The sequence below is a fragment of the Trichoderma virens genome, assembly GCF_000170995.1.
Source record: "Trichoderma virens Gv29-8 chromosome Unknown TRIVIscaffold_88, whole genome shotgun sequence".
NCBI classification, from domain to species: Eukaryota; Fungi; Ascomycota; class Sordariomycetes; order Hypocreales; family Hypocreaceae; genus Trichoderma; species Trichoderma virens.
The window spans coordinates 593,516-607,957 of record NW_014013661.1 but is presented as its reverse complement, the minus strand read 5'-3'; the positions used below and the strand labels follow the sequence as shown (position 1 = coordinate 607,957).

General features: G+C 51.0%; 4 protein-coding genes across 4 annotated transcripts; 2 read left to right on the top strand and 2 right to left on the bottom strand.

The window, feature by feature from the left end:
- Positions 1–3,222: 3,222 nt before the first annotated feature.
- On the bottom strand, positions 3,223–4,610 carry TRIVIDRAFT_183029 (uncharacterized protein; the record flags this gene model as incomplete). Its single annotated transcript, XM_014096306.1, has 1 exon — positions 3,223–4,610. The coding sequence occupies one exon, from the start codon at positions 4,608–4,610 to the stop codon at positions 3,330–3,332; it is 1,281 nt and encodes a 426-aa protein (XP_013951781.1).
- Positions 4,611–4,974: 364 nt separating this feature from the next.
- On the top strand, positions 4,975–5,854 carry TRIVIDRAFT_43493 (uncharacterized protein; the record flags this gene model as incomplete). The annotated part of the gene is made up of 3 exons (XM_014096305.1): positions 4,975–5,155; positions 5,226–5,383; positions 5,450–5,854. 3 exons carry the CDS (start codon positions 4,975–4,977, stop codon positions 5,852–5,854), a joined length of 744 nt encoding a protein of 247 aa, XP_013951780.1.
- A 3,061-nt stretch (positions 5,855–8,915) lies between these two features.
- TRIVIDRAFT_42780 (uncharacterized protein) lies at positions 8,916–10,316 on the top strand (the record flags this gene model as incomplete). Its single annotated transcript, XM_014096304.1, has 1 exon — positions 8,916–10,316. One exon carries the CDS (start codon positions 8,916–8,918, stop codon positions 10,314–10,316), a length of 1,401 nt encoding a protein of 466 aa, XP_013951779.1.
- A 1,795-nt stretch (positions 10,317–12,111) lies between these two features.
- TRIVIDRAFT_42882 (uncharacterized protein) lies at positions 12,112–14,084 on the bottom strand (the record flags this gene model as incomplete). The annotated part of the gene is made up of 4 exons (XM_014096303.1): positions 12,112–13,069; positions 13,133–13,593; positions 13,750–13,861; positions 13,999–14,084. 4 exons carry the CDS (start codon positions 14,082–14,084, stop codon positions 12,112–12,114), a joined length of 1,617 nt encoding a protein of 538 aa, XP_013951778.1.
- Between the last annotated feature and the right edge of the window lie 358 nt (positions 14,085–14,442).

The following is a 14,442-nucleotide window of genomic DNA, read 5'->3' as shown; positions in this document are numbered from 1 at the left end:
TAGTAGTACCTTATAGCCAGTGAGCTACTGAGCTGATGACAAGTATTACTTTGCTAGATCTCGGCCTTGGCCCTGATGTACGACCAACCTATCATGCCGCACATCTCGTTGCGACAGTCATGTACGGCAGATTTGACAGGACCACACCCATACGAAGCACACGATCCCCGATTCTTGGATTCGGGAGCGTTGGCCCCGAGAAGGCATGAGGAAATGTCACCAGAGCATATGCCACTAGAATCAGACCGCCCCAAATAACGGCCGCACTCTACTTGGCCGTTGCGCAGAATCTACGCGCGGGAGGCAGCGTTGTAATCGCTAACCAGTACTTCACAGGGATGGGAGGTCATACGTGATACATATTTCTTGCTTTTGTTCCGCCCCTGGTTCGCCTCCCTCAAGATGGAGTTGCACAGATGCGCTCTTCTCGTCCCCACCACCCAGCATCCAAGAAGGCCAAGAAGGCCGTTATACAGTCCCATACTAGACTTGGTTTTCCTTTTTCGCAGACGGCACAGCCCCGAGTCATGAGCCCCTACCGCATGTCCTACTCATCATGCAAAGTCCGGCGTCGTCCAAACAGACGCTTCCTTCAGCGCCATCGACAAAAATTTTCAGGGAATCCCTCGCTAGGGAATTTACGATATGTGATACTCGCCTGTTCAAAGGATCACAAGGGCAGGTGGAGCGCAAGAAAAAGAAAAGGGAAAGCAGGAAAAAGCAATACCATGCGAGTTGTCATTTCGCCTCTGCCCTGTTGTGTGAGTACCAACTAATCTAGTAGCTGGTGGCGCCGGCCGCTAGCCTTTTGGTCTTGACTGAACAAGCTGACGCTGGCAGTTCCTAGCAGATGGCGTCCAATGATCAAGCCAGGCTCGTTCCCGCCTCCAGACCGAGCTGCACGTTGTCCTGCATAATGGCCTGGCCAGATTATTGACAGGCATGTAACCACTTGGCACACCAATTCAGCCACCACTACTTTACTCAGCCCGTGTTATCTCCTCATCACAACTGCCTGGTCAACACTACGACTATTGCGGTATTGATTCCGGCTTCTGATCCGGCAATCTAATCAACGGCCGTAATACGCAGCAATCCGCATAAAACCGGCCCCGACAACAGGAGACACGAGGATGGCTTAGAGAAGCCTTGACCACTCAACTTTGGTGTAGCAGCCCCTGGTGGCACAAATGAGCGGAATACGGTTCATCGTGTAACTAGTTTGCCCAATCGCCGTTTTCTTCCGGGGCGTGTTTTTCAGCGGCCACTGCCTTCCTCTGGTACTCGTATCTGCTCCTACCGCTACTTCTTCTGGTGTCTGCTACTACCTTGTATATCCGACTAAGAACAAGCTGTGCGATTGTGTCTTTGTTTTCGTTTGTTGCTTTGACCACGCACAAACATGTGGCCTGCTGAGAAAATATCTGCGCACGTGGTGCATGAAGCAACAAAAAAAGCTACTGACCGCTATCAGATGAGTGAAGCGGACATTTGATCTCACAATGCTCCAAGCTTCAACCTCAAACACATGTGCTGTGGTCCGTGGTCTCCTGGAACCAACAACTTCACCGCCACAACGGGACCCTTGGTACTAAATATACCAAAACAAATACGATGCCTCCTGTACAGCATTCTGCTCATACTCTCTCTTAGGTAACGGTATTTTCCGGGCCATAGGGCAGTTTCACACTCAATATCCCTCGTTTCAAGTTGGCTATTCAGCATGCCGTATCCTATATTTATCTTCATATTGTCCCAAGAGTACAACAGCGCTTGCAAACCTATCTCAGGTCGAACGTTGGTAGATCCTCTTGTAGTTGAACATGAAATGGGGACAATTTCTTATCTAGCTGCAGTCTTTTCACCGTGGAATAAATAAAGATGAACATTTATGAAGCTTATGGCGAATTGCATCATTGCGAGGTCAGTGTTGGCGAATATTCTGGAGGCTATTAACTAGTTGTAAAATTTCAACCAGCTGGTTATATCGTTGCTGAACCTGGGTTCCATCTTCTCATATCGTTAGCACTAAATGCAAACTCTGAGAAGCTAGGCGGCACAAGAGTATTACTTACTGGAGGTGTTAAATCCGTATATGAGGTAGCCTTTGGCCAACAGCGTGTACTTGTAAAAATCCCTCGGGGGATAGTAAAGGGAGATGGACCCATCAAAATCTCCACGACACATCAATGGCGAAAACGACTAAATACGAGAACGTTGAGGCAGGCGCACAAAAATAAGACAGCCAAAGGAGTATACGTTGGCTACTCTGTCTATATGATGGGACTTGTATTTGCGAGAGCTGCTCGCGGTGATTGGGTAGATGCTACTTTTGGGAACGTTAATCACTTACAATTCGAGAGGTAGAGAGTTCAAATGGGAATTCTGAGATCACCTTGACGGCTCCAAGTCTTGGGTGTACTACTGGGCTTATCATACTGGAAGAAGATGGTAACAGTAGCTGACACCAGAGAGAGTAGCTGATAGTAGAGCAAGTAGCGATAGTAGTAGATACAAAGCTCTAAGGGTAACATGCAAATAATTGTTCCATCATGGACTAGCACACCTTGTAGATGGGGATATCTCAGAGCCTTGGGATGCAAGATACCTACTAATAGTTGGGAGGAGTCTATCGGAATGGCATCAGGCCACTACGCCTGTGGCACAAATGATAACTCTTTATAGCCATCAGCCTTTATTCAATTTGGCTGAGAATACTCTATGTATCTGTGGCCGAGTCCACATAGGACGAATTATATACCCATGTTGGCAACGATTTCACGGCTAGGGTCACCGCCAACGATACCAAATAGAATACTAGACTGTCTTACCTACCTCAGCTTTACCAGATAATAATACGTATCCAGTAGTTTGCCAACCATGCAAGATTTCTCGAATGAATATTAAGAGCTCGTCATCATCCAAGATAATTAGGCATATATTCACTGCAGCCAGACACAAGATCGTTTACCAGGAGTTCACATAGACTAAGAATTAACCACAGACCCCCCACCCATAGCCTCTTCTTCCAGTATCTGGTAGGCAGAGTACCCGGCGTAATTCTTTTACATCTCGCTGTAACACACGTATTACCGTCCACGTAGTCGCTGGGGTACTGGTATGAGTAGGTGTTTGGACAGATGGGCACTTGAGACTCGAAGAGATGGTTACAATCAAAATGGGTAATATACCTTTTGACTACAACTTTTAGGTCAACCAAAACGGATTCAGATGTCTCTCATTCCTATCCAAGGCTATCTTGCGATAATCTCTTCTCCTCTGAACCAAAGTTATGTATTGTTCTGCAATATATAAGTGGCATCCCGCCATTAATCAAAGGGAATTCTACGTAAAGTTTCCACATGGCCTCCTTTCTTCATCTCTTGGGCAGCAGCAAGAGCGCTGGGTACTTTGATACCACAGCAGTCACCCCAGCCCGTGCCATCGTGTGCGTGGCCAGTGTGACTGTTGTTAGATTGATCTTCGCCACTGTCTTCGCCGGCAGCGGACGGATCTTCTTCGCTCATACCAGCGGCAGCGGAGATGAGAGAACCAAACAAGAAATGCTGCATCACTGGTAGCTTTCCCAGAACTTCGGCGACAAACATACGGCGCATGCCTCCGTCGATTTTGGTCCATGACTTGGAAGACGAAATGTCATCCAGCATGGGGCTGTGCCATCGTAGACCTTTGACGGTCTTGGTACTGTTGACGAAGTTGACTTGGCCGAGATAAAGATAGTCATCACCGAACTCTTCGACTGTGAGGTCCTGGTGAATGCCACGAGGTGTGATGTATGGGTGGTGCAGAAGCTGAGAAGCGCCAAAGAGGAACGGCAAGAATTGGTAATCGTCCAATCCCCAAACACCGTGGGAGCCCGCAGGTTCCAGATAATACGCCATTTGGACGACTCGCATTAAGGAGAGGTAGCGAACAAAGACTCGCAGAACAAGAGCCTGAAAGTCGGACCGCTGCAGGATGCCGAGCTGGTACAGGCAAAGCAGCCACATCATAAAGTTAAGTTCGTGTCCTGATCCATAGTCAATTCGGTTTCGGTTGCCGAATGACTGGACAAAATAAGCAGATGCCTCGGCGATGGCATCAGCGTTGTGCAGACCTAGACTTTCGTGCCATGCTGTGGTCTTTTCCTTGACCAGATCCAGGAAGCCTCTGAAAGCTTTATTGCCGAAGCGACAACCACCCTGCTCGTTTGGTGGTGACTGAGATACAAAAGCTTCTGCTTGGTCTAGGATGCTCAAAATCGTCTTGGCCCCTTGACTCAGGGATTCATCCCTGACAGCGGATTTAGGGGTGTCAACCACCGACTCAGACAGGCCAAAAACCCACGCCACGATGAGGTTGTAGGTTGGAGAAGCTAGAAACAGATCATGGTCCTCCTTTGAAAGAATCCGCCTGCTTGGAAGCTTGAAGCTCCAGTCCGTCAAGTCCGGTGGTGAGGGGAGGGCGGGAGTCTGAGGAACAGGCGTTGGATTGGAGGGGCCAGGTCTCCTCCTGCGAGGCTCGAGCTTGGGGATTCTGTCTTTCAAGTTGGGGATGCCTGAGGCCAGGGATGGTGAAGAGACTGGCTGGGCGGGTGATTCGGAGGCCATGACGCGCTTATTCGCTCCGGATGTTGAAGCTGGTGTCGGTATCAAGTGCTTTGTAAGGAGCAGGATAGAGAAGCTACCCGGATGGCGAAAATCGGTACCTGAAAGTGCCAGCAGCTCACCCCACGTCACTGGTGATGGGAGGTCCCCACCAGGTATCTGCTAGTACCTAAACCTGGGCGCAGCAGGCACTCTCGCCACTGTCCAGGTACCTAAACGAAGAGTCTACTTTGGCAGATCGAGACTAGCAAAGCTGGCTCCTCATCACGGGCAAAATTTCAATCTTTTGCATATCTGAGTCTCAGGCACTTGTAGCCTCATCGCCGTCTTTTCACCACAACGATTAATTTTTTTTTTTTTCACAGCCATGGCCCCCCCTACAGCTGAGCTGTCACATCTGCCCAAAGCAGACGGTTCGGCGAATTTTGCATTCGGCGGCTATACAATCACAGCGGCCGTCAATGGGCCAGTCGAGGCTCAACGCCGGGATGAGAATCCCTTCGAGGCGCTGGTAGATGTGAATGTGCGGCCGGCAGCAGGAGTGGGAGGTGAGTTGACATCACATCACAGCGACGGGGATTTCCATTTGTCTGGCTAACCTCTATTGCTGCCTTGTAGGAACGGCCGAGCGGCAGCTGGAGGCTATCCTGCAGCCTGCTCTGCGACATCTCATCCCGGTCAGAAACTTCCCGAGATGCGTGATTCAGGTCACGCTCCAGGTGATGGAAGCGCCTGAAAACGCCTATGTGAACGCCAAAGTGCTCCAGCCCCGACTGGTGAGTGGCCTCGTCGCGCTGTCGAACCCGGTTGTTGGTCGCCTGATCTCACACTCATTTACGTAGAATCTCGGGATTATTCCAGCGCTTCTCCACGCCGCGATTCTGGGTCTCCTAACGGCAACAATCCCCCTGAAGACAGTGGCTTCAGCAACTTGCCTGGCCATTACGAATGCTGATGGAAGCACCGTCAAGGTAGACCCAACTCCCGCGGAAATTGATCAAGCGAGATCTGTCCACGTGCTAGGCTTCACGGCCAACCGCGACCTTCTCTTGGCCGAGAGCGAGGGTTCTTTCTCAGCAGAAGAGTGGGACACGGTTCTCCAGACAGCGGAGAAGGTATGCTGCCGCAGCCAGGAGGCTGAAAATGATGCGGAAATGGGAGGCTACGGGGCAGAATCCGAAAATGTGCAACAGTTTATGCGCTCGGTCTTGGAAGCTAAAGCAGCCGAAGGTCTCCACTGGAGGTGAAGCATCTGGCGTTGTTGATACATCATTTCTTCCCTACCATTGGCTCCCCCCTTTCAATAGAAATCACGGGCGCCAGCAGAGACGGTTGTGCCTATTACATCTTCGCGATGGTGCGGAGCGCCCTGGCTTAGACGGGCGATTCACAGGTGATACGTGGGAATTAGCTTTAGTGAGGCGCTATCACCTCAAGGAAACACGACGAGATTGGGCGTGAGGGAGCAGCGGCGTAGGAAGGATGGGACGGAAAACGCTATTGGATTTGTGATACTCCTACGAGATGCCATCCAAATATAGGTCAGCTGAGTCGAGATGGCAGTTCGCTAAGCTGCTGCATTAATAATTCCCGGATATGGCGCTGCACCTTGAAAAGGGTGCGCCAAACAGGCTGAATTCTCTCATGATAGGATTGAAGTTGGGGGATAGATACGGAGTACATGCGGAGTACATTACATGCTCATTGGAACTTGGATACATACCTTAGTAGGTAGCAAAAGGAATCAATACTAAATCACCTGCCTGGTTCTCCAAGTCCTATACAGTGTCTACTATTATCTTGAAATTTGGGGTGCCGCCTACTAGCAAATCGAGACATTTCCCTCCCCTCATTTCTGCCTTGCGGTGTCTAAATTTGGGCTGACGACTCAAGCATTGCGTGTTTATTTGCAACAGCCCCTGGTGTGAAAGATGAAACGGCGTTTCGGCCACCAGCGGCCGGGCCCGTGGCGACGGTTGCAACAGCGAGAAGGAGAAAGCTATTCCTCCGTAGAGAAGAAAACAAAGGGGAAACTGTCTATTACTCCATGCTCTTTTCGATTCTAGATGCGGAACACACTGACCAGGCTTAGAGGATGGGGGTTGGTGAGACTGCCAAGATGCCGCACTATCAACCAGCGGGTATCTGGCATGGAGGTACCACCTCCGTACTCGTTACCAGAAACGTGCACTGCGACAGGGCACTCCAGGGACCTTTTTTTTCTCCGCAGCGTAGCATTTTGGCTTGATTTGGTTTGTTATTTGGGGGGAATTTGGCCGTTGGATTATGGAGCACATACCTTGCTTGGTATAGCAGGTTGTTTACAGGTACCTGCAGTGAGCATTATTTTGAAGTGCGGCCAGCTTGTATCCGATACTCGTACATGCCAGTTCAATTGCCGAGCAGCATCAACGCCAGTCTGCGTCTCAGATGCAAATTCCTCAATGCGTCTCCCCCAGTCCTCGCTCCTCATTTCAGGGGATGCGTTTTGCGGTGCGTGCCGCTACTCCGTACTATTAGCTCCGTGTGCTGCGTGGGTAGGGACAATGGCTGTTGTTTCGCTCGTCGCCACGCCAAATGTTTCTGGGGCTAGTGACAGCCTTAGTTCCTGTGACGATGGCTGCATCAATTTGCGGACAAGGACTGTGATAGATGATGGGATTTGCTAGCGGTCAGAGATTGTGATTTCTTCGTCGTGTCGGTTATAAAAGACTCCTGGCGCCAAGCTACTTCTTTGTTGGCGGTTTTTTGTTTGTTTTGGTGTCGACGCATTGAGGTTCATCTTAATCACCACATCGGCTTGGAGTCGCAGTGCTGGAAGCAGAACTCTGGAAGTTCCTGCAATTGCTTTTTACAGCGTGTCTTTTGATTTTTGATTCCTCTCGTTACTTCTTACGCATCCTTTCTGACGACTTTTTCTACATCATTTCTAATTCTTGCCGCTCTCTTTCTGTATTGCCTATTCCGGCCTACTTTTGCTATCGATACAGTACAGCACAGTTGTGGCAGAACCAGATCAGGCGTCGGATCGTTCCTTCTACCATCTGCTAGTGTCTACGAGACCTGCCCCTTTTCTGCTTCTACCCCATTCCAATTTGGAGACTCCAGTCTTCAGCTTCGCCCTTTAGCCTCACTTCTCCTCATCTGTGCCGATTCCATTGCCGTTACTTTGCGCTACAGCCGGTCTGTTGCAATTTTCAACGTCATTCTTTTCTCAAGACCACTAGCACCGGCTATTCTTGCCCTCGCTGCCGGGACCATTTGTCCAAAGAGGTAATATTCGAGCCCGCCCAGCTGCGGAGAAGCTCCCACTGAATAAGCAATTGGATATAGTGGCATCGATTCCAGGGCGCAAAGAGGAAACTGCAAGGTTACGCAGACAAACGCTCGCTCCGACGCTTCCGCTGGAGCCTTAGCGTGTCGTGCTTTATCGCATCGCGTTCTGCAAATTACAGTGCTTGTACATGAGAGGGATTCGCTGTGACGCTAGTTGCATCACTCACTGTACGAAGAACTGTGCGCAAAGGTAAGCAGCCAATCCTCCGCAAACCCCCAAGGCGCCGGCTGCTCTGCCTTTCCCGTTTTGTAAAGCCGAGTCCCTGTCTATTGGCCTTTGCACAGTGGTGGGCGCGGCGCAATACGGTCGCAGTCTTGCTGACACTGTTCCACAGCTTTCCACGGAACACGGGATTCCGCCATCATCTCTGCGCCTCACAATCCCGGCGTTTGCTACACCCACTACTAAGCCCGCCCGGGGTTAATAATCGCATTCGCAATCGCACTTGCAACGCGCTGTAGCCGCTACCGCTCGCTATAGTAATCATGGCCGCCGTGTCGCCTCGGACCGATCTCCACCCTACGCCCGAAAGAAGCAGCGGAGTTGAGTCGCAAGACTGCCCTGCTTCGCTTTTGCTGGCTAAATCCGACATATTTGACCGCCGCCCCAAGTCATCGTCTGGCATTCATAATCTGTCCGTCAACGTCACCAAGGCCTCTCGATATGAAGTCGACTCGAACATCCCATACACTGCTATTCCATCCCTAGGTGGCTCTGGTGCCACGGGTCCTTCCGTCACGCCCGTTATCATTTCCCCGGCAGAACCCTCGACAGTGGCTTCGCCCAAGACCGCATTTTTAACAAGCCTATCTGCACCGTCGGCGGATTCCAGCGAGCAACAACAACCACGCGATTTCTACCAACCTGCTGCTTCCCACGAATTACTTCCTCGCCAAACCATTCTCAAAGCACTCGCATCTACAACTTCTGTTTCGCGCCCCAGAAAGCCCGAGGCCCTTTCGTTCAACAATATGTTATTCCCTCAAAGCAACGGCGGCTCTTCCGCCGGCGCGAGCCCCCAGCAGCTCGTCGATGCGCTACAGGACCTAGCCAAGAAGAGATCTACGCCAACCACTGCGATCAGCAATTTACTCTCGCCATGCTTCTACCATCAGCGATTTGACGACGCTGTCGATTTTGAGAAAGTCCTGGAAGAAATCAAGAATGACGAGTCCATGTCACACTCTCGCTTGGTCCAGACCGCGACAAGTGTTCGCGAAATCTCCAAGCAACTTCAGCGGCGCCCCGTCAAGCGCGCAGTGCGTAATGTCATGATTGTTACCAAGGCGCGAGATAACCAGCTTGTCTACCTGACTCGGGAGTTGACAACGTGGCTTTTGCAAACCCCCCGATATGGGTCAGAGGTTGGCGTCAATGTTTACGTGGACGCTAAGCTGCGCAACTCGAAGCGATTCAACGCTGCAGGCATTGTCGCTCAAGATGCGCGATTTGAGACCATGCTCAAGTACTGGACTCCAGATCTGTGCTGGAGCCAGCCTGAGAAGTTCGATCTCGTCCTGACCCTCGGAGGTGACGGCACTGTCCTCTTTACTTCGTGGCTCTTCCAGCGCATCGTGCCCCCGGTCCTCTCATTTAGCTTGGGCAGCCTTGGCTTCATGACAACGTTCGAGTTTGAGCACTACAAGAAGCACCTCAACCGCGTAATGGGCGATGATGGTATGAAGATCAATCTCCGCATGCGCTTCACCTGCACCGTATGGAGAGAGGGGTCAAATGGTAAGCCCGATGAGGGCGAGCAGTTTGAGGTTCTCAACGAGCTTGTCATTGACCGCGGCCCATCGCCGTATGTCTCAAACCTGGAGCTGTACGGAGATGACGAGCTCCTGACGGTTGTCCAAGCTGATGGGTGCATCTTTTCCACCCCAACTGGCTCGACGGCCTACTCCCTCTCGGCTGGTGGCTCCCTCGTCCACCCGGATATCCCTGCCATTCTCCTAACTCCTATCTGCCCACACACGCTCTCGTTCCGCCCCATGGTTCTCTCCGACACCATGGCGCTCCGCGTTGCCGTGCCACGGAACTCGCGAGCCACCGCCTACTGTGCTTTCGATGGCAAGGGACGCGTGGAGCTCAAGCAGGGTGATCACGTTACCATCACGGCATCTCAGTATCCCTTCCCTACTGTCACCCGGACCGACACTGAATGGTTCGATAGTGTCAGTCGCACTCTGAGGTGGAACGTCCGCGCTGCTGCTCAGAAGCCCTTTGATGCATCCGGCATTTCACCTGATGGTGATGATGATAATGACGACAGCTGGGACATCGACACTGATAGCGCATATTATGCGAGCGAAGAGGGCAGCACCGCCGCCAGTCCCATAAGAAGGCAAATGAGCTTGCTGGGCATGTGATTTCGATAGAGGCGTGCAATCTTTTTTCTCCCTCTCGCCCATTTCTTTCTCAAATTATACATGAGCGTGTCATGCCAGCACTTTTTATTACACACTTGGTTACACCGGCATCAATTCTTATACACTTTCACTGAACATATAGATATAGGATATGTTGGGAGTTTTTTGGCGTTAGAATACGGATGGGGCTCCCCTGGATAATGTCCCCCTTTTGGTTGGATTTTTGGTTCCCTCTTTACAACACAGTCTAGATCTTAGACTAGAAGATACTATTTAGCTAGACACGACTTAAGCAACGATCTTGAGTCGCTTGAAATGCAAAGCACACGAATATTTCGTCCGCACAATATGATCAAAGTAAACCTTTAGTACTCGGCTAGCAGCAACGTGCCAGTTTCGGTGCCGTAAAGAATCTATATCTACCCTCAGCTGCATAGCCTGCTCCTCATTCGCGGAAGCACACTCTCCATCAGTGCCCAACACATCCCGTTTCGCCAACTCGAGAATTCATCTTTCCCCCCTCTCCACCATTCCCAGTAGCGTTCATCTTTCAGTCATCCCCATAAACTTCAACAGCATTTGTCACCAATCTGACTTTGGGTCAGCTCAGCAACAACCCCCACGGCGCCCACTTCCCCCATGAGTGTCCAAGGCAAAAAAAAAAAAAAAAAAAAAAAAAAAAAAAAAAAAAAAAAAAAAAAAGGGTTGGCAGAAGCCAAGTTTTTTATTGTTGCATCAAAGAGGGAAATTTGTCACAGGGCGCTTTTTCCAACAGTATGATGTGCTTCTGTCCAGGCCCTATCGACCCCGGGGGAAGCTGGGGGCAGATGCATTTCCAAGGTCAACTACTCCAGATTGGGGTTATATTTTTGTTACTTATTTGCGTTTGGTCCAAGTGTTGAACGCGATATTCTTGTGTTTTAGTGGCAGGCTGAGGTCGAAGACGACTATCTGTTTGTTTTTCCATTCCAACTGTTGTCGTTGTGTTGGTGCTTTCAGGTCACTTTGTAACCAGCATGGGAGGATGTGTGAGTGTGGACTCTATACTTGTCAACTCTGTCGACAGACTTTTGTGAGCCTAGCTCATCCAATTCATCACTAGGTAGCGACAACAGCCAAATCCTGTCATGTTCCGAAAAGTTGAGCTGACACAAGGTGGTTTTGTCAGTATCTAGCTAACCGGCCACGGTTATATAGACAATATCTGTCACTTGCGTGAAGCCAGTGGCATTACTAGAAGAAGATGGAGATAGTAGCAGACACCCGAAGAACAAGATGGATCATGCAAGTAGCTTTCTAAAGTCATTGATTCTCATGCATTGGTGCCAAGTAAACAATGTAGACTAAACAATTTCTTTTCTATCCCCACCAGTAATATTCCCGCCGTTCCAATGCGCCGTTTAACAATGCTGCTGCTGGCCTAGGAGAAATCAAATCCAACTGTTGCCAGTTCCAGCCATAAGCAACCCCAGGACAGAAAAACTCCCGTATCCGCAGTATCCAAACCAACAAACATTCCTGTCTCTCCTAGAGCTGGAGAGAAATAAAAAAATAAAGTATCCTGGAACACAGATATCCCCCTTACTCTCTAAAGACAAAAGAGAAATGCCAAAAATCGTCAAGGAGTACAAGAATTAGAAATTCATGCCTTCGTATAAGAAAACAAAGGGAATGATGAAATGAGTGTGCGCAGTGATGCTTTTCTTGTCTTTCTTTTCTTTTCTTTCTTTCTTTTTTTTTTTCAATATTATTTTTTCTTTTCTTCTCCTTTGTCCCCGATTCTTCGCCTCCAGCTTCACCTCCAAGCGCCCTGGCTCAGAGACAGTAAGCCAGCAACGCAGTCCATGTCGCCCTTTTTGCTGGGGCTGACATCGCCGCACATGAACTGGCTTACTTCATCGTCCCGTGGGGACTCTGCCTTGGCCTCTAGATCCCGGAAGCCGTGGATGCCCGTTTTCACGGGAGAACAAGGCTCCGATGGCACAGTGTCGGACCGCACCAGGAACGCTGCTGGGCTCTTTCGGCCCTGCAGCGCTCGACCGATGCGTCTCGCACTCTGCGATCGAACGGGGCTGCCGGGGGGCATTTGCCGACGTCCCTCGGCAGAGTTTGTCTCATCTCTGGGGCTCCAGTTCTCCTTGTCTGAGTCGGACGGAGAGACGAGCATCGAGACGTTCATTTTGGCATGAGAGGACTCGCGCGGCTTCTCCTCGGTTGCCCAGCAAGTTTCCAGCCGGGCAACGCTAGAGTTGGTACGGCCGAATCTGGGCTTCTTGGTTTGGCGAGAGCGCTGGTACTTTGACAGCGGGAGGTTGCGCTTGATGCTGCTAGGCTGCAAGATACCGCTGGTAGAGCGGAGCAAGCTGATAGCAGCAATGGCAGAACCGCTGGACTCGTGCTCAGCTTGAGCTGTCAGCTCATCGCGAGTTTCAGAGTCAGCACACAGCTCCCAAGCATGAACATCACGGGATCGGCCACGGACAAGACGTGGTGGAAGTGAGTTGGTCAGCGTTGAGATGGGAGGCAAAGTGACAGCAGGGAGTGCACTGTAGCTACGCTGAAGGCTTCGCTGCCGGTACTGGGACAGAGATGGCAGAGTGGACGAAGGCCTTGATGGGGTTTCACGGACAGGAGATGAATCGTTGTGGGCCACCAGCTCAGCCTTGCCCTCAAGAGAGAGGGAAAGACGCATCTGAGACCGATATGCTCCAGATGAATTAGATGAGCAAGAGGAAGGGTAGAAGGGGTCGTATCTGGGAATCCAAGTCAGCGAAATGAAGAAGACATATAGTCCTGATAAACATGATGCAACTTACTTCACAGAGCTGTCGCGAGACAGAGGCGTAGCATACGAATTGCCCAGATTCCATCGATTTGCCAGGTAGCCGACAGAGTGAGGTAGATGATGGACCTCGTCCTGTGAGGATGGGTACATTTGTCGTTGTGGTGTCACATGCGGCAGACCACTGGCAGAGAAGGGCGGGCAGCCGTAACGGGGTGCAGGCGTAGCATGAATGGCCTCCACACCAGCGTGGTGAGGGCGCACATGGAGAGGGCTGTTGGGATGGTGAGGTGGCGAGGGAGCATGGTTGACAAGGTCTGCAGAATGGTCGGAGGCAGGAAACGAGGCGGGATCCAGCTCGACGACGATGCTGCGGGAGGTCATGGGGTCTGACGCGATGTTGTGCATGCCACTGAAGCGGAGAGCCGCCAGCTCCTGCGGTGACAGCGGGCGTGATTTCCGCCTGTCATTCTGTCGACGATTCTGGAACCAGATCTAATTCGGCAAGCAGCCTTGTCAGCTTGTGCTGTCTCCAAGCATAAAGGGTTTGCATAAATCTTTAATTGATTTATTTTGGAGACGCGTTGACCACCCTTGATCCTGGCACGACAGCCAGGAGTGGACGTGCAAATTTTACAGTAGATGACATACCTGAACTTCCTTTTCGTTAAGTGAGACGCGGTTCACGATCTCGAGACGCGCTTGCTTGTCGGGCTTGGGGTTGATGGAGTAAGCTTCTTCGAGGATCAACTTGTCCTTGGTGCTAATGGAGCAAGAGTAAACATGTTAGCTGTCTGGGGGCCAATTGATGCTGAAGCTGAAGCTGGGCCTAAGCAACCAGTGTTTGTGGTTCCTAGGCTCCATGGAGCAGCAAAGCAGCAAAGCATCAGGTGGACATACGCTGTTCGCTTTCTCTTGCCCTTGGGATGTTTATCTGTGGTGGGGGATGAGACGGTGGGGAGCGCGCTCTGGGCCAGGTCGGGCATGTACTCAGAGGTTCGGATGGGCGACGGGGAGCTGACATGCCGCAGATGCTGGTGGTGGTAATCCAGCTCGGCCATGGATGCAGGCGGTGTCAGAGGGCTGTTGGACATTGTGGACATTGCGGACATTGTGGACATATTGGTGGTTGTTGTTGTTGTTGTTGTTGTGTCGCGGACGGGGGATTGTTGATCTAAGAGGCGCCTAGAGCTAGAGGCATTACTCTCTTGGGCGTCGGGCTGTTGGGATGTCGAGAGCGGAGTGAGGAGGACGAGATGAGGGGGGGAGGAGGAGGATTAAAGACCAAGATAAACAACAATTGGGTGAAGGGGAAGACAAGGAAAAAATAGCACAGATGGCCCG